The sequence below is a fragment of the Podarcis tiliguerta genome (assembly GCF_965153285.1).
Source record: "Podarcis tiliguerta genome assembly, chromosome: 12".
Lineage (NCBI taxonomy): Eukaryota > Metazoa > Chordata > Lepidosauria > Squamata > Lacertidae > Podarcis > Podarcis tiliguerta.
In genome coordinates this window covers 52,413,052-52,435,933 of record NC_139545.1, presented here as the reverse complement: position 1 = coordinate 52,435,933, position 22,882 = coordinate 52,413,052, and the positions used below count along the sequence as shown (strand labels likewise).

The window sequence follows — 22,882 nt, the reverse complement described above, 5'->3', positions numbered from 1 at the left end:
GGTGCCACAGGGTTCTGTCTTGGGCCCGGTCTTATTCAACATCTTTATCAATGACTTGGATGATGGACTCAAGGGCATCCTGATCAAATTTGCAGATGACACCAAACTGGGAGGGGTGGCTAACACCCCAGAGGACAGGATCACACTTCAAAACGACCTTGACAGATTAGAGAACTGGGCCAAAACAAAAAAGATGAATTTTAACAGGGAGAAATGTAAAGTATTGCACTTGAGCAAAAAAAATGAGAGGCACAAATACAAGATGGGTGACACCTGGCTTGAGAGCAGTACATGTGAAAAGGATCTAGGAGTCTTGGTTGACCACAAACTTGACATGAGCCAACAGTGTGACGCGGCAGCTAAAAAAGCCAATGCAATTCTGGGCTGCATCAATAGGAGTATAGCATCTAGATCAAGGGAAGTAATAGTGCCACTGTATTCTGCTCTGGTCAGACCTCACCTGGAGTACTGTGTCCAGTTCTGGGCACCACAGTTCAAGAAGGACACTGACAAACTGGAACGTGTCCAGAGGAGGGCAACCAAAATGGTCAAAGGCCTGGAAACGATGCCTTATGAGGAACGGCTAAGGGAGCTGGGCATGTTTAGCCTGGAGAAGAGGAGGTTAAGGGGTGATATGATAGCCATGTTCAAATATAGAAAAGGATGTCACATAGAGGAGGGAGAAAGGTTGTTTTCTGCTGCTCCAGAGAAGCGGACACGGAGCAATGGATCCAAACTACAAGAAAGAAGATTCCACCTAAACATTAGGAAGAACTTCCTGACAGTAAGAGCTGTCCGACAGTGGAATTTGCTGCCAAGGAGTGTGGTGGAGTCTCCTTCTTTGGAGGTCTTTAAGCAGAGGCTTGACAACCATATGTCAGGAGTGCTCTGATGGTGTTTCCTGCTTGGCAGGGGGTTGGACTCGATGGCCCTTGTGGTCTCTTCCAACTCTATGATTCTATGATTCTATTATTCTAAGCCACAGGGGCAGACTCGTTCCGTGTATGGTTTACCCTCGAATCAGCCCTGCAGTAAGGCAGATGGCAGAATGTTGAATCTTGTGAGGGTAAACGACCGTCTGTATTTAGGTATTTGTAATTTTGGCAAATATATTGCTGAGGTGAACCCTCTCCCATTATCTTTCATTGCTGGGTGTTTGTTCATCTCTCTCACGTGACATTGCAGTTCCACATCCCAAATTCATTGGCATATTATTGCTCTAGCTTTCTCATAACCAACAGCTATCAGGGCCTGTGGGGAAAACCCCAAGCCTCTTAGCTTTTTGTACAGTGTAGCTTTCCATTTGGATTGGTAGGAATCCAGTAGGGTTACGGGAGCCAACCTGACAGGGGAAAATGTAAAATGGGATTCTCTCAGTTCTAAACTGCCTCTTCTGAGTCCTGTTCTCTTGCAAACTCTGTGTCTCTGCTGCTCATTACAACACTTGAGACACCCCTACCATTTACTGTATTTTTTGCTCCATAAGATGCACCTGACCATAAGACACACCTAGTTTTTAGGGGAGGAAAGGGGGAAAGCCCCGTTTTTGGGGGGATCAGCTCAAAGTTGTTGAACTTACTTTGCAAAGGGAAAAAATCATGTTTTTATGGGGTTCAACTCATAGTTCTGCAGCCTCTTTAGGAAAGGAGAGTAGTTTCTACAGTTTCCAGACAGATCTAACCAGCCAGTCACATGTTGCTGGGGGAACAAACAGCCTCCATCTGCAGAACATTCAACAATGGAGGCCTGGGCAAGGCGACGGGGCCAGAAAGGGAGCCAGCTATCAACCACACATTCGCTCCATAAGACGCACAGACATTTCCCCTTACTTTTTAGGAGGAAAAAAGTGTGTCTTATGGAGTGAAAAATACGGTATGTCACTTCTGCGAAAAACCAGAAGTTTCACTGGAGACGGTGTTCTTTGAAACATTGGGGGGAATTACCGAAAAAGATACCTCAGGTAACAATATGCAAAGGGTTAAGCACAATTGTAAATAATGCCTAGGAACAAATCAACATAATGAGGGTCATGGCAAGCTACAGCGCCCTCACCTGGATGCTTTGTGAAGTGGAGAAGGATGCCCGGGCAGGTAAAGGTGAGGGTTTGTCCAGCATTTGTATCCGGCCAGCACAGGAGTTGGTCCCATATTCTCTTGCAACCTTTCAAAGGGAGGGGAAAAGGCACTTTGAAATCTCACATCTTTTCGCCATGCTTGGAAATGGGAATGCAAAAGCAAATAGGATTATCCCAGTTCCCAAAGGCTGATTTCTAACCTCTGGAGCTCCTTCAATATCATGGCTATAATATTCCTAAATCCATTAGAAGGCATCTCAACCAAAATGTCTCAAAATAGCATGCTTTCAAGGACCCAGAAGTTATTGTCAGGCTAGACGTTGGCGATGGGGACAGGACCACGGGGGGGGGGGGGGGAGAAAAAGCTCTTGGTATTAGTTAAGCTGTCCATATACAGTGGTACCTCTGGTTGCGAACTGGATCTGTTCCAGAGCCCCATTTGCAATCTGAGCAGAACGCACCCCGTGCATGCGCGAGTCGCAATTCGCCGCTTCTGCGCATGCGCATGACATCATTTTGAGCATCTGTGCATGCGCGAGCAGCGAAGCCCAGAATTAACCCTTTCCGGTACATCCGGGTTGCCGCGGGACGCAACCTGAAAACGCTCAACCTGAAGCAAACGCAACATGAGGTATGACTTTAAGAGGGAATATGGGAGGAGCTAAGAGCCATTCAAATGAGACACTTTCAGATGCTTTAGGTTTAGGGAAATTCTTCCCAGGGAGGTTTGGTGAAACCTGTAAGCACATGAAATGCTCTGTTTGAATGTCTGCTAGCTGCTCCCTCATTCCTTCTTAGAACTTGTCAAATGCAGACGTCATCGGATGGAGTGTCTCCAGCTGCCTTTTCTTCCATTTCCCCTTTTTAAGTTAAACTATAGTGATGGCCACCAAGCTGGATGGCTTTTGAAGATGTTGAGACAAACTCACAGAGGGTAAGCTTATCAATGTCTACTAGCCAGGATGGCTGTGATTGTCTCCATGGTTGGAGGCATCTCTGCTTCTGAATGCCAACTGGAATACTGCTGGAAACCATGTAAGGAGAGAGTGCTCAAGTCCAGCAAGCATCTGTTTGGCCACACTGTGAGAACAGGATACTGGCCTCCTCTTTTTTCCTTATGTTTGGGTTTTTAAATATCTAGGCTTGATGGAGAACTCTGCAGAACTAGGAAGCTTGTACACTATTTTGTGGCATTTTGGTTGGCCTAAAATCAAGGGTTTGCTCTAATATCGAGATTGGGATTTCCCTTATGAAATCCCGGCTTTACCTTTACATTTTGTGCGACTGGTGTAATGTACTCACTGAAGTTCACCCTAACCAGTAACCAGGCAGCCTCATTCTGCACCCTTTGAAACACCCAAACTATATTAAAGGGTTTTCCCACACCAAGTGAAAGTTAGTAATCAAACTGCAAAGTGAATGAAGGTAACACCAGGCTCCAGGACAGTCACCTAAGCAAAATACAGGCCACACACTGTGGCCCAACACCTTAATGCTGACTAGGTAAAGGGACCCCTGACCATTAGGTCCAGTCGTGAATGACTCTGGGGTTGCAGCACTCATCTCGCTTTACTGGCCGAGGGAGCCGACGTACAGCTTCCAGGTCATGTGGCCAGCAAGACTAAGCCGCTTCTGGCAAACCAGAGCAGCACACGGAAACGCCGTTTACCTTCCCGCTGGAGTGGTACCTATTTATCTACTTGCACTTTGACGTGCTTTCGAATTGCTAGGTGGGCAGGAGCAGGACCAAGCAATGGGAGCTCACCCCATTGCAGGGATTCGAACCACCGACCTTCTGATCAGCAAGCCCGAGGCTCTGTGGTTTAACCCACAGCGCCACCCACGTCCCTTAACACTGACTACATCTCTCTAAAATAAATACATGCGGGCTACCTGCACACCCCTCTCTGCCCTCCATTCCTGCAAGTGAAAGACATAATCAGTGTTTGAGGACTTGTTGTTTCAGCCAAACAAAGGACACTGTCACAAGAGACTAAGGCCCTGTGGGACTTGACATCTTTCTGCAAGACAGAGCTGTTCCACCAGGCCTTTGGCCAAGGCACAGCCTGACCCCCTCCTTTGGCAATCCTCACAGAACTCTAGCCCAATGGTTGCCATTAATCTGATTTGAATTGATTTTATAATGAAATGATTTTAGAATGTTGCATCATTTTAATGTTGTTAGCTGCTCAGAGCCTGGCTTCAGCTGGAGAGGGAAGGATATAAATAAATTATTATTATTATGTGAAGCAGAAGTGGTGAGGGGCACGGCTTGGGGCGCGCGTCAAGAGCTAGATTGGAGGTCTGGGGGTCCCAAGGCATGAAACTCCCCAACCTTGAGATATCCAATGCCTCTCCAGAGATCCAAACACTTCTCCTTCTAAGGTACCTGCTGTTTCATTCATGTGCTGCCGAATCTCCTTGAGGCATTCACTCTCATTTTTCTTCCATTCTGTTAAAGCTTCGCATTCTGCTTGAGACATTCCAAGACCCTGGAAACAGGGGAGAAATAAGAGCCTGGGCACATTGATACAACCTCACCTTCTTTCCCTCCCTGTACCCCCTTCAAAAAAACTCCTCCTTATAGTACACTCCTAACCACAGTCCCATCTGCACCTGTGCTGGTCCCGGGGGGAGGTTACCGTGGGGCGAGGTCCAGGACCTGAGTTGAGGGTCGGTAGACAGTCCTCCACGGGCGAAGCGGGGTCCAAAGCGAGGAGCCAGGCAAGGACAGGAACTCTGGAGGAACAGGACTGGGTGCTGGCTGAAACAGCTCTTCAACGACGTTGCTCCCACAACCTGGGACCGGGCTGACTGGCCTTTATCTTCTCTGAGGCCAGGGGCTGTCCCGACCCCCAGGAGACCCGCCTCTCCTGGCCTTAAGGCGAGCACTCCTCCTGGGAGAAGCCAGTTCCCTCCACCTCTCTGCCCTGAGCCTCTGCAGTTCAGGAGAGGCTGGAGGGTTACTGGACCCAGGGGGAGACTCACCTGTAGGCACTGTGTCCTCAACCACCTCCGGAGCCAGAGTGGATTCACCTGGTGCCTGCTCCTGAGGATCCGGCACAGGTGCAGGCACTTCAGAATCAAGGCCCTGCCCCAGTTCAGCTGGCCCTGGAGGCGGGGACTCCTGTGCAGGCTGGGATTCCTCCGGTTCACCCTCTGCATTGGATTCCCAGGCCATCACAGCACCATACATCTAAAGTATTATGACACCACTTTAAACAATCATGGCTGCCCCCGGCAAAGAATCCTGGGAACTGTAGTTTGCTAAAGACGACGGTGAGAGTTATTAGGAGATCCCATTCGCCTCCTAAACCTACAATTCCCAAAGTGTTCTATCAGTCCATCCCTCTTCCATGGTAACTCTGGAAATTGTAGCCCTGTGAGGCAAATAACAGTCCCCTAACAACTTTCAGCATCCTTAGGAAACTACAGTTCCCATGATTCATTGGGAGGGGACCTATGGCTGTTTAAAGTGGCACGATAGTGCTTTACATGTATAGTGCCCACGTCTACTCAAATGCCCGTCCTACTGAATACATTGGGACTTACTCTCAGGGACGTAGGGTGAGGATTGCAGCCTTTGTTGTTTGTGATGCTATTAACATTTGAGTGATGTATTCCTCCCCTCTTCTTCCTTGCACATCCTACATCAGTTCACTACGTCAATCATCATTCAGTTGTTGAAAACGGTGTGACATGTAATAGTTATTACTGAATAAATGACTCAACATTAAGTATATCTGGTGCTCGGAAAAAGGGGAAAATGTCATAGAATCATAGAACTGTAGAGTTGGAAGGGAAACTGAGGCTCATCTAGTCCAACTGCCAGGGCCGGCTTACCCATAGGCGCTAGGGGTGCGGGGCACCTGGGCACCCGGGCGCCGGGGTCACAGGCGCCAGGCCAAGAGTCAGGGACAGAGATTTGGAGTCCGGGGATGAAGAGCCAGGCCAGCCGACAGCCACTGCCGAGAGGAGCAGAGCTCATTGGAGTGCCACAGGTTTTTCTGCTGCGGGCACTAAGGTGGCAGGCCAGCTTTGCCCTCCTGCATGCCTGGGATTGGTGGGCTGTCGAGAGGCACACACACACTGCTCACATGAAGCGCGCAGCTTCTGTCCCAATCCTCTGTGGGGATTGCTCTCCTCCCTCCACCCACAGCAGAATGGGCGAGAGTTGCAGCCCCCCCCCCTAAAAAAGCTGGACAACTCTGAGCTGCCCCCTTGAAAAGCTCAAAAACTTTGGCCTGCCCCCTGTGGGATGTAAGAAGCAGGTGCAGTCAAACACAACATGGCTAGAGTAGACATGAAGGTTATCTCAGTCCTCTAGCCGGAACTTCCTGCTTTCCAGGACTGAGACGAAACTTCCTATGTTTAACTTGAGATGGGTATGGCCTCTCCTGAAGTAGGAAGAACCAGAACCACAGACCAGAACCACAGACTGGCGACCATCTTGTCTCTTCTTGTCTCTGTTGATGCCATCTTAATAACAGCACTACTAAAATGCACCGTTGACTCCAGGCCAAGTGAAGAAAAGGGGGGATAGTCACCACATTTAAAATATGTTATAACCTTTTAAGTCTGCCTTCTGGGAACCTTTGTGTGAACAGATGATTACTTGTGAGTAAACGTTTTATACTTTACAGAAGACTATGTAGCGTCTTATTTTAGGAGGAATTAAACGGGGGAAATACCAGGAAATATTTACAGAGACTCTAGCAAGTCTGAGCAAGCTATCTGCTGTGCGTGCGTTTAAAAAAAGAGGGATGTTAACTCTGCTGATTTTGTTGAACTTGTAAAGACAAGTTGGGATAGGTTATCTTAGACAATATATCCTCCCTCGCACCCCTAAACATTCCCACACCCCCCCAATTGAGGGCGCTGGGCAGTTTTTTGCACCCCAGCACCACATATGCTAAAGACAGCCCTTCCAACCGCTTACAGTGCAGGAATATGTAGCTGACCCATACGGGGACTGAACCTGCAACCTTGCTGTTATCAGCACCAGGCTCTAAAGAATTGAGCTATGCAACCTCTCCTTCCTGGAGACCACCGCCTTTTAGGAACACAAAGGATGCTGCCTTATGCAGAATCAAAACAGTACTCCATCAAGCCCAGCATTATCTACTGTGATGGCCTGGGACTCGGGCTCAGACTCGGAGCCAGAGGAGACTAAGTCTGCACCTGATCCTTTGCCTCAGGCATCATCTGAACCAAGTCTGGGGCCTGATCCTGAAGAGTCCCAGTCTGCACAGGTTCCCCTGCAACAAGCACCAGCTGGGCTGAGTTAGGGGCCTGAGCCTGCCCTGGCTCCAGAGGCGGGGATTACCTCGTTGCCTTCAGCCAGGCCATCACTTACAGCTGCTCCACTACCGGTTGGGTCAGGGGAGGCGAGGTGGCCCCTGGGTCTAGTAACCCACCGAGATCTCTTGAGCTGCAGAGACTAAAGTCTGAGAGAAGGAGAGACCTGAGTACTCGCAGGAGGAGTGCTCGCCTTCAGGCAAGACAGGGAGGTGAGTCACCGGGGGATCAGGACCAGCTGCTACCTCAACAAAGATAAAAGGCTGTCAGACCCCGCCCCAGGTTGTGGGAGCAACATAGCTGTATGCCAGATCCTGCCTGAGATCCTGTACCTGTCCTTACCTGGTCTCCTGCCTCGTCTCCTGCCTTGGTCCTGTCGAACTGACTCCCAGCAGAACCTTTGGATTCTGGACTGGTCCTGGACCGCGTTTCATGGGTTACCCCCGGACCCAGCACATCTACAGTGACTGACAGAGGCTCCCCAACTTTGACTGGCATTGCAAGAGATTGAACCTGGGACCTGAGATGTTCTGCCTATGACCTTTCCTCAATTGTCAGCCTGATGCAGCTTTCGCCATTTTTACCCCTTGCAAATTTGGGAAAGCTTTGTAAGGCTGGCCTTCCATCCCTTAGCGAACAAGTAAATTAGCACCACCAGGGGCTCTTTGCTAATTCCACTTTTGGACCACCTGATTTTCTGTGAATCACAGCCAATTTAAAACCTAGACATGCATATACAGAGGATGTTATATATTATTTTGCTTTTTAAAAGGGCAAAGAGATCTTCCTCCAAATGTACTGAGCCATCTACAGATGACAATACAGTGGTACCTCGGGTTACAGACGCTTTAGGTTACATATGCTTCAGGTTACAGACTCCGTTAACCCAGAAATAGTACCTCGAGTTAAGAACCTTGCTTCAGGATGAGAACAGAAATCGCGCAGCGGGAGGCTCCATTAGCTAAAGTGGTGCTTCAGGTTAAGAACAGTTTCAGGTTAAGAGCGGACCTCCAGAACGAATTAAGTTCTTAACCCAAGGTACCACTGTATAACACCGGTCCTGAAAGACCTACATTGGCTCCCAGTACATTTCTGAGCATAATTCAAAGTGTTGGTGCTGACCTTTAAAGCCCTAAATAGCCTAGGCCCAGTATACCTGAAGGAGCATCTCCACCCCCATCATTCAGCCCGGACACTGAGGTTCAGCTCCCAGGGCCTCCTGGCAGTTCCCTCCCTGTGAGAAATGAGGTTACAGGGAACCAGGCAGAGGGCCTTCTCAGTAGTGGCACCCACCCTGTGGAACACCCTTCAGATGTCAAGGAAATAAACAACTACCTGACTTTCAGAAGACATCTGAAGGCAGCTCTGTTTAGGGAAGTTGGTAATGTTTGATGTTTTATTGTATTTTTAATATTTTGTTGGAAGCCGCCCAGAGTGGCTGGGGAAGCCCAGCCAGATGGGCGGGGTATAAATAAATAAATAAATAAATAAATAAATAAATAAATAATAATAATAATTCCCCCCTTGCATTCTGGGATTCAGCACATGGCTACAAACCTTCCTTTTGGCCTCTGCTCCTGATTCTTTTGACTAGTCATGGCTCAATGCTACAACCCATTGATTTGTTCTTGTTTAGGGGCGGGAGAGAATGAGACCCAGAACAATCAAAACACGGTGAAATCGACCTACTTGACAGGTGGCCTAGCTGATGCTGCTCAGCTCATTTCCACACCAGCGGGATAAATATTCAGCAAGGTTTCCAGATCTCTGGATCATATATTTTTTTTCGGGTCACAAAGAGTGCAGAAGGCAATGATTCCCTAATGCATGCGCTATTCATATTCACAGCCTTCTTCATTAATGAAGAGGCCTCCAGCCCAAAACATGGCTGGAGATGGCAAATACTTCACCCTCTGCAAGTCTTCTATTTGCCACACTCCTCTCATTTCTGTAAGAAAGTAAAAATAGCCTGCTTCTCCCCCCCCCCCTCCACACACTGTCCCAAGAGCCTGTGCTGTACTAAACCTTTTGGGTGCCTCTAGATTAGGGATGGGGAGAATTTCACAACCGATCCCTTTTTCCAGGGAACTCTGGGAACTGTAGTTCCGTGAGAGGGGAAAGGGTACCACTCCAGTGGGAAGGTAAACGGAGTTTCTGTACACTGCTCTGGTTTGCCAGGAGCGGCTTAGTCATGACCCAGAACCTGTCTGTGGACAAACACCGGCTCCCTTGGCCTATAGAGCGAGATGAGTGCCGCAACCCCAGAGTCATCCACGACTGGACCCAAAAGTCAGGGGTACCTTGGTTTACGAACTTATTCCGTTCTGGAAGTCCGCTCTTAAACCAAAGCGTTCTTAAACCAAGGCGTGCTTTCCCATAGCAGTGGGGGACTCAATTTACAAATGGAACACACTCTGCCTTGGAAGCAGAACATGTTCTGCTTCCAAGGCAAAGTTCACAAACCAAAACACTGACTTCTGGGTTTGCAGCGTTCTTAATCCAAGTTGTTCATAAACTAAGCTGTTCTTAAACCAAGGTACCATTGTATAGCCAGAGCAGAGGTTCCCAACACTATGACTAACTGGGGGTGGGGTGGGGAGCTTAAACCCTCAAAAAATCCTCCCTGGATTTGGAGGTGTTTGATAACAATGGCTAACACCCCCTTTAATGGATTTGCTCATCAATGCGGTTGGTGGGACAACTTCAGATGGGCTTGGAGGCGATGGGTTATCAGGACTCACTTCAGTCTAGCTTCAGGCAAAATCACTGGATTCAAACTGGGAGCCAATTTTTTTGGAAAGATGGATCGTCCCAGCACTTGAGAAAAACATTGCATGAATTAAGCATTTAGTTTATATGCTGAACTGAAACTTTGGGACTCTCTTGGGCATCTTTCAGATTTTGCTTCCGAAACAAAGCTCTGAGGCTCACTCTGAATGAAGTCAGACCTCAAGCTTTGGCAGTGGGTTTTAAATGGCAACTTGCCACTGTGAATATTTTCACAACCATCACAAACACCCTCCCCTTCAATCCTCAATTTATACACAGCTGCAAATCTTGGGAACACTCTGAAATTAGGAGAATCTGTATCTGGAGTTTTTGCAAGCTAACTGACTGGAGAATTTCTTTCTCCCAGATTTGCCACAGATGGAAATGGTGATGGCAGAGTGGAAAGCGTAGGTGGATTTTGTAGACAGGCTTGGCAACTTCCCCGATTACTTGATTTATATTTCAAATAATGTACAAGTGACCTTTAGCAGAATACCAGAAGGGGTGAGGTAGTTGGAAGGGCAGCCTGGTACATAGTCAAACCATCAGTCCACCCAGTTCTGAATTGTGTACACTGACTGGCAGCAGCCCTTGAGGGTTTGGGGCATCTCCATGCCTATCCGTAGATGCCGGGACCACTCAGCAAGACACTTTAAGCAATACTCAAGGCGACAAACCAACAGATCACACAGAGTTGCCACTATGTCCCCACACAATGTTTCCCAAGCTCTGTCCCATCATTGTATCAGAAGAAGCCCTTAAATTTCCTCATTTATTCCTCTTATCCTTAGTGCTTCTGAGAAACACAACTGCATCTCTCTAAATCAGAGTTTGCGTTCACAGGAAACATTCGCAGGTAAGCGATGCAATTTGACAGTCAAAAGAAATCCCTGTTCCTCTGCCCTTCTCTGATCACCTTCTGCCAAGTCAACGCCAAAAGGAAGAAAGATTGATGCGATATCAAACAGGGATCTGATCTGAGCAGAAGTGGACAGATGCACGGGAACAACGACAACAAGACTTTTGGACTGTTTACTTACAAGAGACGGCAGAGTCAGCAGGAAGAACATCCATATAGTTCCCGAGTTCATATTGCAGGAGTTAGAGAGGCACCCCCACTTCCGAGCATCCCTCTCTCCTCTCTCCTCCCTACTGCCTGTTACTGATCTGAAGCACACAAATGACCAACAGAACCGGTGAATATGTGTAGTGGAAGTGAGGAGGGGGAGTGGTGGAGAGAGAGAGAGAGAGAGACTCAATATTATTAGCAACTCTCCTGGCTGTGATTGATTTGCCTTCCACCTGTGTGCATTCGGAGAACTCTGCCAATTACTGCCAACGGGAGCTGGCAGGTCCCTCAAAAATGCAACGCAAACAGCGACAACACAAAAGATGTGCACAGACCTGCTCAAGTTGACTGCTTTCATGCAAATCAATGCAACTTGCACATGCAGGAAACATATGAATTGGGAAGGTGGGTGTTCCAAGCAAGGAGCTGGATTGTTTGGAGCTATGGGTGAAGGCAGAAGGAAAGCAAATTTCCCCAACCTGATACTGTGGGCTGCTGCTTTGGACTACAACTCCCATCACCCATGACCGTCGGCTATGTTGGATGGGCCTGATGGAAGTTGGAGTCCAACAACTGGGCTGCATCAATAGGAGTATAGCATCTAGATCAAGGGAAGTAATAGTGCCACTGTATTCTGCTCTGGTCAGACCTCACCTGGAGTACTGTGTCCAGTTCTGGGCACCACAGTTCAAGAAGGACACTGACAAACTGGAACGTGTCCAGAGGAGGGCAACCAAAATGGTCAAAGGCCTGGAAACGATGCCTTATGAGGAACGGCTAAGGGAGCTGGGCATGTTTAGCCTGGAGAAGAGGAGGTTAAGGGGTGATATGATAGCCATGTTCAAATATATAAAAGGATGTCACATAGAGGAGGGAGAAAGGTTGTTTTCTTCTGCTCCAGAGAAGTGGACACGGAGCAATGGATCCAAACTACAAGAAAGAAGATTCCACCTAAACATTAGGTAGAACTTCCTGACAGTAAGAGCTGTTCGACAGTGGAATTTGCTGCCAAGGAGTGTGGTGGAGTCTCCTTCTTTGGAGGTCTTTAAGCAGAGGCTTGACAACCATATGTCAGGAGTGCTCTGATGGTGTTTCCTGCTTGGCAGGGGGTTGGACTCGATGGCCCTTGTGGTCTCTTCCAACTCTATGATTCTGTGAACTTTGGGAGAGCATCAGGTTGTGTCTCTGGACTCAGTCTCCCATCCCTGGGCACTGGAACATAGGAAGCCAACCGTGGTCCATGTGACCCAGTAGTGTCTGCACTGACTAACAGCAGCACTCCAGGGTTTCAGATATCGGATATTCCCAGGGCTACCTGAAGATGCTGTGGTTTGAACCTGGGACCTTCTGCAGGCGAAGCTGGTGCTCTGTCATTGAGCCATGGCTCTTCCCAACCTGGGTGCCCTCCTGTCATCATTGAGGTTGAGGACTACAACTCCTGTCATCCTGAAGGAGTGTCTGCGCACTCATCATTCAGCCTGGACACTGAGGTCCAGCTCTGAGGGCCTTCAGGTGGGTCCCTTATTGTGAAAAGTGATGTTACAAGGAACCAGGCAGAAGGCCTTCTCGGTGGTGGCACCTTCCCCTGGGGAACACCCTCCCATCAGGTGTCAAGGAAATAAATAAATTGAAATACTTTATTGTCACTTGTACAACTTGTATACAGTGAGATTACACAATCACCCCCCACTTAGCTCTATTCGTCTTAATTCCCCTTGTTTACTGACACACACACACACCAAACCCGAAAGTCAGTTGGTCTCTTGTTATCTTTTCATTCAGCAGCCTAACAGCCCATGGATAGAAGCTGTTCTTTACCCTGTTGGTGCGGCTAATCATGCTTCTATATCTTCTGCCTGAAGGCAGGAGATCAAGAAGGCCAGGGTGTGAATCATCCCTGAGAATTTTCCTCACTCTCCTGAGGCAACGTTCTTCCGCTATTTCATCCAGCGGATTCACGGGACAGCCCATAATATCTTGTGCTGTATTCACCACCCTCTGTAGGCACTTCCTATCAGTTGATGTCAAAATAACAATGCAACTTTAAGAAGACATCTGAAAGCAGCTCTGTATCAGGAAGTTATTAATATCTGGTGTTTTATTATGCTTTTATGTGTGCTGGAAGCTACTCCGAGCAGCTGGGGAAACCCAGCAGGATGGGCAGAATATTATTATTATTAATTATTATTATTATTATTATTATTATCCTTGACCATTGGCCATGCTGGCTGGGGCTGATGGAAGTTGCAGTCCAACAACTTCTGTAATTCAACAGGTTCTGTTGCTGGACTGCAGATGATAATAATAATAATAATAATAATAATAATAATAATAATTTATTATTTGTACCCCGCCCATCTGGCTGGGTTTCCCCAGCCACTCTGGGTGGCTTCCACAGAGACCAAAAATACACTAAAATGTCACACATTAAAAACTTCCCTGAACAGGGCTGCCTTCAGATGTCTTCTGAATGTCAGGTAGTTGTTTATCGCGCCACCACCGAGAAGGCCCTCTGCCTGGTTCCCTGTAGCTTTGCTTCTCGCAGTGAGGGAAACGCCAGAAGGCCCTCGGCGCTGGACCTCAGCGTCCGGGCAGAACGATGGGTGTGGAGATCCCATCAGTCCTAATTTTTGGCCATGCTTCTTGGGGATGAAGGCAGTTTCATATAGTCATCTGAATTTTTATGGCAGGGAGAAGCCATAGTTCATCACTCACCTGTCTGCTGAAAGACCTGGCTTATTGTGGCTGAAATGGCCAGATAAAGATCAATTCACTGCCTGCAGCTGCACACCAGAAAGTGCAATGGCCCTTAGTGCAATGACAACACCCTACAATGATGGATTCTCTGGGTCACAAAGCACAGTCAGATTGCAACGGGGAGCGGGGAGCGCCCTCCCACCTCTGAGTGTGCAGGAAGAGTAAATGGAGGCAATGAATTCATTTTAATTACGCATAAAATGGGCAGGTGGGTTTTGATGAGTAGTGGAGTTGATTCGAGGAAATGTTGAATAGGAAGCTTTAAATCGCACTAAGTAGGAGGTAGCTACGTTCAAGTGAGTGAGTGAGATATAGAGCTAAGAGGAGCTGTTTTTCTGCCCTAGTTAGAAATGTTTTCTCTCCTCCCACCCCCCATGTTATTTTATGGGGAGAACTGGGCTCCATCCTAGGGGATTTCCCTAATTGCATCCTTTCCCCTCTTCCCGCGCCCCAATCCATGCATCTGAATTGAATGAAGAGGGAGATCAATAATGTCTGTTTCAGCAGCAATATTACAAAAGGCCCATTTTTGTAAGATCATGAATTTAAGCCGTACTTTAACTTTTCACGGTCGGAATTTGGGGGTGGGGGGTGGAAGTGTGACTTATATTCAGGCCAATACAGTATGGTGTTATTTACACATAGATACAACCTGAGCATCAAAAAAACGAAGATCATGGCCACTGGTCCCATTACCTCCTGGCAAATAGAAGGGGAAGAGATGGAGGCAGTGAGAGATTTTACTTTCTTGGGCTCCATGATCACTGCAGATGGTGACAGCAGCCACAAAATTAAAAGACACCTGCTTCTTGGGAGAAAAGCAATGACAAATCTAGACAGCATCTTAAAAAGCAGAGACATCACCTTGCCAACAAAGGTCCGTATAGTTAAAGCTATGGTTTTCCCAGTAGTGATGTATGGAAGTGAGAGCTGGACCATGAAGAAGGCTGATCGCTGAAGAATGGATGCTTTTGAATTCTGGTGCTGGAGGAGACTCTTGAGAGTCCCATGGACTGCAAGAAGATCAAACCTATCCATTCTGAAGGAAATCAGCCCTGAGTGCTCGCTGGAAGGACAGATCCTGAAGCTGAGACTCCAATACTTTGGTCACCTCATGAGAAGAGAAGTCTCCCTGGAAAAGACCCTGATGTTGGGAAAGATGGAGGGCACAAGGAGAAGGGGACAGCAGAGGACGAGATGGTTGGACAGTGTTCTCCAAGCTACCAGCATGTGTTTGACCAAACTGCGGGAGGCAGTGGAAGACAGGAGTGCCTGGCGTGCTCTGGTCCATGGGGTCACGAAGAGTCAGGCACGACTAAATGACTAAACAACAACAACAACAACCTGAGCATAAGATGGAAGAGCTCGCAGCTTCGACACACCCAAAATGATCTTCCTTCTTCATTCATTCAGCCCAGAGCAAGCATGTCTTTTTGCCTCCAGCTGCCAGCCTGCTTCCTGCTTCCTTACTCTCACATCTCTGGACTCTGCCCCCTTCCCCTGGGAGACTTTGTCTCGACTGAATTCTCAGTTGCCAGCACTGGCTTTCCATAGTCTAGGGCAAACACTTCTTGAATTTAACAGCCAAGTGGGTATTTTCCTTCCAAATAAACCACAACAATATAAAGCAGAGGGTCTTATTTTGCACACTACTCCATTTCTGGGCAAGAACATATTTTTGTGAGCCAGTGGTGGTATGATGGTTGGGGTGTCAAATCAGGATCTTGAAGACCCAGGTTCGAATCCCCCACTCGGCCATGAAGCTTGCTGGGTGACCTTGGGCCAGTCACTGTTAGGATTTCATCTTACACTTGAGTAGGAACCTGGCAGAGACACATGCCCGACTGGCATGTTCTCTCCCTCCTTGTCGATCGTTTGGGAGCTTCTAAAGCTTTCTTCTGCCCGAACATCACAGCGACTGATACCAACAGACACTGGCACACTTAGGGATCCGCAGAGTCTGCGCACTTCGCGTGACAGACCTCAGCAACTCAGCATTTTGGCTAATCTATTTTATTTACGGATGGGACATGGGTGGCACTGTGGGTTAAACCACAGAGCCTAGGACTTGACGATCAGAAGGTCAGTGGTTTGAATCCCAATGACGGGGTGAGCTCCGGTTGCTCGGTCCCTGCTCCTGCCAACCTAGCAATCCAAAAGCACGTCAAAGTGCAAGTAGATAAATAGGTACCACTCCGGCGGGAAGGTAAATGGCATTTCTGTGTGCTGCTCTGGTTCGCTGGTTCGCTGGCCACATGACCTGGAAGCTGTATGCCGGCTCCCTCGGCCAATAAAGCGAGATGAGCACTGCAACCCCAGAGTCGTCCTAATGGTCAGGGGTCCCTTTACTTTATTTACATATAAACACACATGGAGCACTGCAACATGGCTCCCTCTCTCTCTAGCATCAGACAGCAAAGAGAAAAAGAACAAAGGACAATAGTCCCACTTCACGGAACCCAGTAGCACAAACATCCTGTCTCCGTCACATCCCACTCAGTGGAGACAAAACATACACCGTCATGTGAAAGACAGCAATCCCATGACTGCAATCACGGAGCAGGAATTCTAACAGTCACTGCCTCACTGTCTACCTCATGGGGTTTGTTGTGGGGATTAAATGAGGGTGTGAACCGCCACCTTGAGCTCCTTGGAGGAAAAGGTGAAATATAAATGCAATAAATACAAAAAAATAAAATATGAACACATATTTCACCATGACAAGGTAAGCTTGAAACACTTCACTCGCTGAAGTTCTAAATGACTTCTGTAATTGCCCTGAGAATTAGGCAGAAACATTGAAGCCTCTCTCCCGGAGGAAGAAAACTTTTAAGAAACTGATTTTGACACTAAGCTGCATAGCTTGCATAGAACATGGACTCTGAAAATGGGATTGTTTACAGGAGCTGTAGCTCATGGATCCCATCAATATGGAAATTAACAGCGCTGACACTAAACTGGCCTATTTATATCTTCCACGCAGGAGGAACATTTTTGCATAGAAACCAGTAACCAGAAGAGCTCACTCCCATTGTAGCAACTTAGCCTCTGGCCTTGGACGTATCAAAAACAACCGTAATCAACGCACCTCAGTGTAGCCAGCAAAGTACATAGATTAATCTGTTTGTGAATGAAGGGACTTAAAAAAAGGAAAGGAAAAAAGCAAATAGCAGCTAACCAGGTAATTTGAAACAGTTCCATGGCTGCCAGGGACCAAATCCATCCCAAGTTCTGTTGCTGCATACAAAACAGTTCCTTAAGATTCATTGCAACGAGCAAACTTCAATCAAAAGCTCTGACACCTTTCTGAAAGCAAAGGCTGAGCTTTCTCATCTGCCATCCAATTAAACCAAAGCTCAGGAGTTTTGAGAAAGAGCTCCTTGTGTGCAGTTGCTGCCTGTGTGTGTGCCTGGGCATGTGGATGTGTGTGTACCAAGACATATTTGCAAGGAACCTTCGACAGATAGATGTGCATCACAGGGGGCTAGATGATCCTTGGGTTCCCTTCGAAGTCCACAATTCTATGATTCACAAGACCAGCTTAACTCAACAGGCACCTAGACAGCATCTTAAAAAGCAGAGACATCACCTTGCCAACAAAGGTCCGTATAGTTAAAGCTATGGTTTTCCCAGTAGAATCATAGAATCATAGAGTTGGAAGAGACCACAAGGGCCATCGAGTCCAACCCCCTGCCAAGCAGGAAACACCATCAGAGCACTCCTGACATATGGTTGTCAAGCCTCTGCTTAAAGACCTCCAAAGAAGGAGACTCCACCACACTCCTTGGCAGCAAATTCCACTGTCGAACAGCTCTTACTGTCAGGAAGTTCTTCCTAATGTTTAGGTGGATCTTCTTTCTTGTAGTTTGGATCCATTGCTCTGTGTCCGCTTCTCTGGAGCAGCAGAAAACAACCTTTCTCCCTCCTCTATGTGACATCCTTTTATATATTTGAACATGGCTATCGTATCACCCCTTAACCTCCTCTTCTCCAGATGCTCCTTCAGGTATACTGGACCGAGGCCTTTTAGGGCTTTAAAGGTCAGCACCAACACTTTGAATTGTACTTGGAAAAGTTAACCATATTGATTTGTATGCTGTTAGTGGATTCTTGTTGTTGTCTTGTTGGGCTGTGTATGTGATAAAAGGGAGCCATACCGGGGTGGAGGCGTCTTCTATTTGTCCCCGTGTCAGTTTCAGTTTATTGGTTATTTTTTTTCTAATAAGGCTGTTTCCCATACTATTTGGTACCATTGGCCCATGCCTACTCCTGACAGGTTTCTCCAGTGTCTGGCTATGATGTTTCTGGTTGCTCATTTGAGAGACTAATGTCCATTACTCTCAGCACAGAGACTTTTGTAGGCCACAACCTACTTCGTCAGATGCGTAAAGCTGGAATCAGTAGATCAATTCTGGGAACGGATGGAGCGTGAGCTTGCAGGGCACACATTGATAGAGATATTTGTTTGTCTGGCTGACATGATTAGAGGGTTCTTCTTCTGTCAAAAGCACACATCCCCAGAGTTTAGCTCATGTCGTCTACTTGCCGTGACTTTCAGGAGTCTCATCTTTTGTGCTTTTCAGTGGGGGTCAACATCTACTAGCTCATGGGCCCAAGGGATGTAGGCTGCTGTCTTTTTACACTGAGTTAGGCCATTAATCTAGCTAGCTCATTATTGCTGGCACTGACCGGCAGAGTATCAGGAAGGGGATGATTCTCAGTCCTACGTAGGAGCATAGCTGTCAACTTTCAGATTTGAAAATAAGGGATCAGCAGCCTCAAAAATAAGGGATCAGTAGCCTCACCTGTCCCGGGGACAGTCTACGGGATATCTAACAATCCGGGATAGCAGCGGGAAGCAGCGGAAACGGCGCTGGAATAAGGGAATTTCCCGCAAAAAAGGGGAAGGTTGACAGCTATGCTTAGGAGATGCCAAAGATGGAGCCTGGGACCTTCTGCACACAGAGAAAAAGCTCCTGGGAGCAAAAAGGTGTGATGTAGATGCAGTAAATAATATATATATATACAAATACAGTCATACCTTGGATCTCGAACACCTTGCGAGTCGAATGTTTTGGCTCCCGAACGCTGCAAGCCCAGAGGTGAGTGTTCCAGTTCGCAAATGTTATTTGGAAGCCAAACGTCCCGATGCAGCTTCCGCGGCTTACGATTGGCTGCAGGAGTTTCCTGCAGCCAATTGGAAGTCGTGCCTTGGTTTCCGAACATTTTGGAAGTCAAACGGATTTCTGGAACAGATTCCGTTCGACTTACAAGGTACCACTGTACACACAAATGCGAATGCATGTATTTCTTAGAATTCTCACTCCATGATTGCAGTCATGGGATTGTTGTCTTTCACATGACGTTATATGTTTTGACTCCACAGAGTGGGAAGTGACGGAGACAGGATGTTTGTGTTACTGTGCTCCGTGAAGTGGGACTATTGTCCTTTGTTCTTTTTCTCTTTGCTGTCTGATGCTAGAGAGAGAGGGAGCCGTGTTGCAGTGCTCCGTGTGTGTTTACATGTAAATAAAGTAGATTAGCCAAAATGCTGAGTTGTGTGAGGTCTGTCACACAAGCTGCATAGACTCTGCAGATCCCTAATTGTGCCGGTGTCTGTTGACATTGGTCGCTGTGATGTTCGGGCTGAAGAAAGCTTTTGAAGCTCCCAAATGAACGACCAGAAGGGAGAGAACATGCCAGTCGGGAGGGTCCTATTCGAGTGTAGGCTGAGCTCTTGACAGTATTGCCTACTAATCGTACAGTTCAAGAATTGCTCAATAAATTTCAAGTGTAAAAAAGTTGTCAGAGGGACATGCCACAGACCTGTACCACTGAGAGAAGCCTGCTTTTGCATTCGGATATGAACTCTGCGTGGGATGTGGGTGGCGCTGTGGGTTAAACCACAGATCCCAGGGCTTGCCGATCAGAAGGTCGGCGGTTTGAATCCCTGCGACGGGTGAGCTCCTGTTGCTCGGTTCCTGCTTCTGCCAACCTAGCAGTTTGAAAGCACATCAACCTGCAAGTAGATAAATAGGTACTGCTCTGGTGGGAAGGTAAACGGTGTTTCTGTGTGCTGCTCTGGTTCGCCAGAAGTGGCTTAGTCATGCTGGCCACATGACCCGGAAGCTGTACGCCGGCTCCCTCGGCCAATAAAGCGAGATGAGTGCCGCAACCCCAGAGTCGTCCACGACTGGACCTAATGGTCAGGGGTCCCTTTACCTTTACCTTTATGAACTCTGCAAGACAAGGTTTTGAAAGCTTCTGGAACGCTGACTCCATTCATATCCTCCTTGTCGGTTCGTGCTATGAAAGTACAGCTTGGTGTTCTGGCTAATTTGTCCCTAACTGGAGAAGCATGAATATTGCTCTTCCTAGAAAATAGAAGCCTGTGGCCAGGCAATTTATTTTATTAAGTCTTAATTAACCAGACTCGAACTACGTTGGAAACTCGGTGCATGAAATCTCTAGCTGACCATCGAGTTCCATTTCTGTTTTTCAAAAGAAAAGAAAACTGGGGGAGAGAGGAAGCAGAAAAACAAAAGGCTAACGCTACCTCCAGGAAATCCTAATATGTCTCAAATCATTTCGTTATTCCTAATGATACTTGGGAGTGATGACTTGCCGCTAAGCGGAAATGTACCGATCTTGTTTTCAGCTTGGGAGATGAACAACAATATCAGTGGTCCAGGCATTTCTGGTTGGGGACTGAAAAGCCCCAAGTCAAGAGACACTGCCTGCTCTCCCTCTCAAATCTGGAGCAAAACAAGGTTGTGGAGTAAACAAAAGCCAGTTTTATTTATTCTAATTCTTAGAGGGCTGGTGCCAGCCCTGGATTCATACCCTCCAAGTGTCCCTATTTTCCAGGGACAGTTCCGGAATTATAGAATCATCGAATCATCGAATCATCGAATCATCGAATCATCGAATCATCAAATCATCGAATCATCGAATCATAGAGTTGGAAGAGACCACAAGGGCCATCGAGTCCAACCCCCTGCCAAGCAGGAAACACTAACAGAGCACTCCTGACATATGGTTGTCAAGCCTCTGCTTAAAGACCTCCAAAGAAGGAGACTCCACCACACTCCTTGGCAGCAAATTCCACTGTCGAACAGCTCTTACTGTCAGGAAGTTCTTCCTAATGTTTAGGTGGAATCTTCTTTCTTGTAGTTTGTAATAATAATAATAATAATAATTTATTATTTATACCCCGCCCATCTGGCTGGGTTTCCCCAGCCACTCTGGGCGGCTTCCAAAAGAATATTAAAATACTGTAATACATCAAACATTAAAAGCTTCCCTAAACAGGGCTGCCTTCAGATGTCTTCTAAAAGTCTGGTAGTTGTTGTTCTCTTTGACATCTGGTGGGAGGGCGTTCCACAGGGAGGATCCATTGCTCCGTGTCCGCTTCTCTGGAGCAGCAGAAAACAACCTTTCTCCCTCCTCCATGTGACATCCTTTTATATATTTGAACATGGCTATCATATCACCCCTTAACCTCCTCTTCTCCAGGCTAAACATGCCCAGCTCCCTTAGCCGTTCCTCATAAGGCATCGTTTCCAGGCCTTTGACCATTTTGGTTGCCCTCCTCTGGATACGTTCCAGTTTGTCAGTGTCCTTCTTGAACTGTGGTGCCCAGAAATGGACACAGTACTCCAGCTGAGGTCTGACCAGAGCAGAATACAGTGGCACTATTACTTCTACTACTTGCTGGTTTCTGATACCATCCTGGTTTCTGATTTGATTCTGGAATGTTTTCCTTTTTCCTCCCTTCCATGTCTCGGAGAACAATTCAAAGTGGTGAGTGGGTTTAGGTGCAAAAACGGAGAAGAAAGAGAAGCCGTGGGTGAGAAATTGTAATGACCCGGTGACTCACAGCTGCCTGTCTCGTGTCCCCTGCCACTGCCACCAACGCTGCCATTAGCACTTTGGAGGGGGCACAAGAGGATCCCCTTGCAGGAGAGCTGTAGCTCAGGGGTAGAGCCTCTTGCATGGAGAAGTTTCCAGGTTCAATCCCCGGGAAGGACTGGTGATCTTCCCTGCCTGAGATCGTAGAGCACCTCTGCCAGTTAGTGCTGACAGTGCCTCTATTCCAACCATGGAAGGCTTAAAAATGGTATGCCATTTTCAAATGCTGCCCTCACCTGCCGCTGCCACATAGAAATCCTCTGCAAGAAGAAATCTAGTTCCTCAGGAACAAAGTGTTAGGATATATCCGTTCCACCTTAAAAGGGAGCAGGATGTTTGTGTCACAGCCTGCACATTTCCTGTTTCACAGGATGTTTCTGTTGTGTCTTTGCTTTCGTTTTTCTCTCTCTCTCTATGCCGCAGACATTGAAGCAGGCAGTCATGTTTTTCTTTGTTCTGATCAACGCAGAAATAAACTTGTAAATAATGCTGTCCTGAGTGCATTTTCGCTGTGCATTATCTGCTGATAGAGCGTGCACGGCTCTGGAATGTGGCAAGCTAGATCTGGAGCTCGTGTCGCTAATTGCTGATACTGCGTGTCTACGGGAGATCAATGGACGTCTGGAAACGACGTGGAGTCAAGATGGACTTTGTTTCCCTGGCAGTATCCCAACACAAAGATTCGATTGTGGCTCTCAAGGAATTGCTGCACTCCTTTATGCTACACCAGAGGCAGGAGGCACCGTCTTGTTTTCTAGTGTAGAGGGGGCTTTCAGAACTGCATTTCCGCACCTTTCTAAGAAGCCCTACCATTTGGGTGTGTGCATTGTCCCTCACCCAGCTGCATGCAAAGGTCTGGCCTATTTCTTCGCTCTGTAGCCCAGCTGCAACCCTGCTGATTCTGCTGCACTCATTTCTTTTTTCTTTTTTTTAATAATATTTATTAGAAATTTAACAGTTACAGAGGAAAAAGAAAAAGAAAAAAGAGCAATAAAAAGTTTAAC

The 22,882-nt window shown here is 47.3% G+C and overlaps 1 protein-coding gene across 1 annotated transcript in view; it reads right to left on the bottom strand.

Annotated features, from left to right (window-relative positions):
* GHRHR (growth hormone releasing hormone receptor) overlaps positions 1 to 11,569 on the bottom strand; it is a 35,777-nt gene extending 24,208 nt beyond the window's left edge. The window contains exons 1-3 of the mRNA XM_083406567.1: positions 11,182 to 11,569; positions 4,464 to 4,566; positions 2,053 to 2,160 (exon numbers count right to left, since the gene is read on the bottom strand). Of these exons, the coding sequence (XP_083262693.1) occupies positions 2,053 to 2,160; positions 4,464 to 4,566; positions 11,182 to 11,568 (598 nt within the window). The 5' untranslated portion in view covers position 11,569. The remainder of the gene's footprint in view (positions 1 to 2,052; positions 2,161 to 4,463; positions 4,567 to 11,181) is intronic.
* Positions 11,570 to 22,882: the final 11,313 nt, after the last annotated feature.